A 2,145-nucleotide genomic window follows, 5' to 3' on the forward strand; every position below is an offset into this window, starting at 1 on the left:
CTATATAAATACATGCCATTTACCATAATGTCCTACAGGAACATTTCGGCTGAGGTTGGTCCTGTTAACTGAGCTGAGAAAAGATGGTGAGAACAACCAGACATCTAGGTGTTCATGGAAAACCTAGATGTCACATAGCAGCATACTTTTTGTCATTAGAAGCGGTTCAATAAAGCTTTGTGTAAGAAAAAAAATTTGATAGTGGATGCTGGAGTCTCTGCTTGGAGTGATGGGAGCCAACAGCATCATGACCACATCATTAACATAGAAGGAAGGTATGAAAAAATAAAATAAAAAAAAAGTACAACTTTTAGCAACTGAAGTTTCCAAAGCAATCAGTGCTACTGGTGTGGATGTGTAGAAAAATTCCCAAAAAGTTAATCAATAATCCACCAGACTTTAATTTTGAAGACGTTTCGCTTCCCATCCAGGAAGCTTTTTCACTTCAAAATGTCAGAAATAGCGTTGAGTTCGAGGCTTTATACAGTAGCCCAACGAAGCGCTGTTTTTGCTTGTTTGGCTACTGTATAAAGACTCAAACTCAACACTATTTCATAAACAACCCTTGAAATACGAGGATTAGTGTGTAGGATGTAGGATGATTCAACAACAAAACAACACTTTGTTTGAATGGACATAAACATGGCACAAAATGACAGGAATACGAAAACAATAGAGACTCTAACCCCCCCGTTGGCTCACCAACCCTCTGGGCCCACAATGCCCACCAGAATAACACGTCACACTGTCAACAGCTGTAAGGTGGATGTGAAACATCAAAACAGTAAAAAAATGCAATAACAACACTGACCAGCTTGGCCTGTTTCTCAGCCTTCTTTGCCGCTTTCTCTGCTTCCTTCTGCTGTTTCTTTAAGGCTTTCTTTGACTGAGCGTGCTGCTCCTCCTCAGTCGCGCTGAAACAGGAAGAAACATACAACATAAACATGAAAGTCAGCTTCCATTTCCTATTTCTCCTGCATCCCATGAGGAAGTAGTTGAGCGTCTGGGAAAATTAATTCTGAGCCATCACCACCTCCAGCTTTAAAGTCTGAACCACCTTTAATCCCATTGTTCTACCCCCAAAAAACAGCTGGAGGTGGGATGAATGGGTTTGGAGAGAGCATTTAGGATCAAATGTCAGAGAGTGAGATTAGGCAGATCAGCTGCGAAGCTTTGAAGGGACTATAGAATAACTGACAATCTCTAAATGTTTGCATAGAACACAGATTAGCACACTATAAGATATTAATCTTATCTGAAAGTGAAGGAGCCTTACTTTATTAGGCAATAAAAAAAACATTTACTTGAGCTGATAAGGAAGTAAAGTTTGTCCACAATTATAAAGATTAATGGTATTAACAGGATAGCAAACAGAGATATAATAAAACTGTTGATTTGGCTTCAACAGCAAACCCCAAGTAAAACATGACAGCAAAAAAATAAAACGTGTGCCTCGGTAGAGTGCATCTGTTGGTTTAACACTAGATTACCTATTATTCTGAGCTAAATGGTTAAACCTCAGTCAGAATGGATGGTGACCACCTGTAAAGAACAGTTTTCCAAAGGATTGGATATCATTTACGTCGGAATGATTGGTGGACCAGTGGATGAGCTTTGATCTGAACTGTTCCACTGTAGCTCTGGTTGAATGTTTAGGGTTTTTGTCTTGCTGGAGGTTTAATCACCACAGGCTCAGGTACTTTTAAGCTTTAAACGGAGAATTTAACCCTTTATAGGGCGCTCAGTGAAATACTTTGAAAAATATGGATATTTTGATGGCAAAAGTGTCAATGTAATAACAGGAAACGCCAATTTGCCCCAATATATTAAGAAAAATAAAAGTTCTGCTATAAGAAATTCATGAAAAACAGTGAGTGTGAAAGGAACACATTTTTTTTTTTTATCAAACATAACCTTAGAGGCATTAATGCTGATGTTGGCACATTTTTTTAGTTTATATACCTAAATATTAGGGATGGAACGGTTTATGAAAACCGTCCGAACCGTTCGGTTTGACTGTCTCGGTTCAATTTTCGTGTGTTGCGTTCGGTTCATGCACTACTCCTTTTTCTCATAGACAAGCGTGTACACTCCAGAGCAGAATGTGGCGGTACTGCGACCAAAGCCAACCACCAGTAGTAAACA

General features: G+C 39.0%; 1 protein-coding gene across 1 annotated transcript in view; it reads right to left on the reverse strand.

Annotated features, from left to right (window-relative positions):
• dars (aspartyl-tRNA synthetase) overlaps positions 1–2,145 on the reverse strand; it is a 53,166-nt gene that overhangs the window by 45,600 nt on the left and 5,421 nt on the right. Inside the window, exon 2 of the mRNA XM_015400452.1 lies at positions 812–914. Within this exon, the coding sequence (XP_015255938.1) occupies positions 812–914 (103 nt within the window). The remainder of the gene's footprint in view (positions 1–811; positions 915–2,145) is intronic.

Source organism: Cyprinodon variegatus, unplaced genomic scaffold (genome assembly GCF_000732505.1).
Source record: "Cyprinodon variegatus isolate N-32 unplaced genomic scaffold, C_variegatus-1.0 Scaffold1105, whole genome shotgun sequence".
NCBI lineage: Eukaryota > Metazoa > Chordata > Actinopteri > Cyprinodontiformes > Cyprinodontidae > Cyprinodon > Cyprinodon variegatus.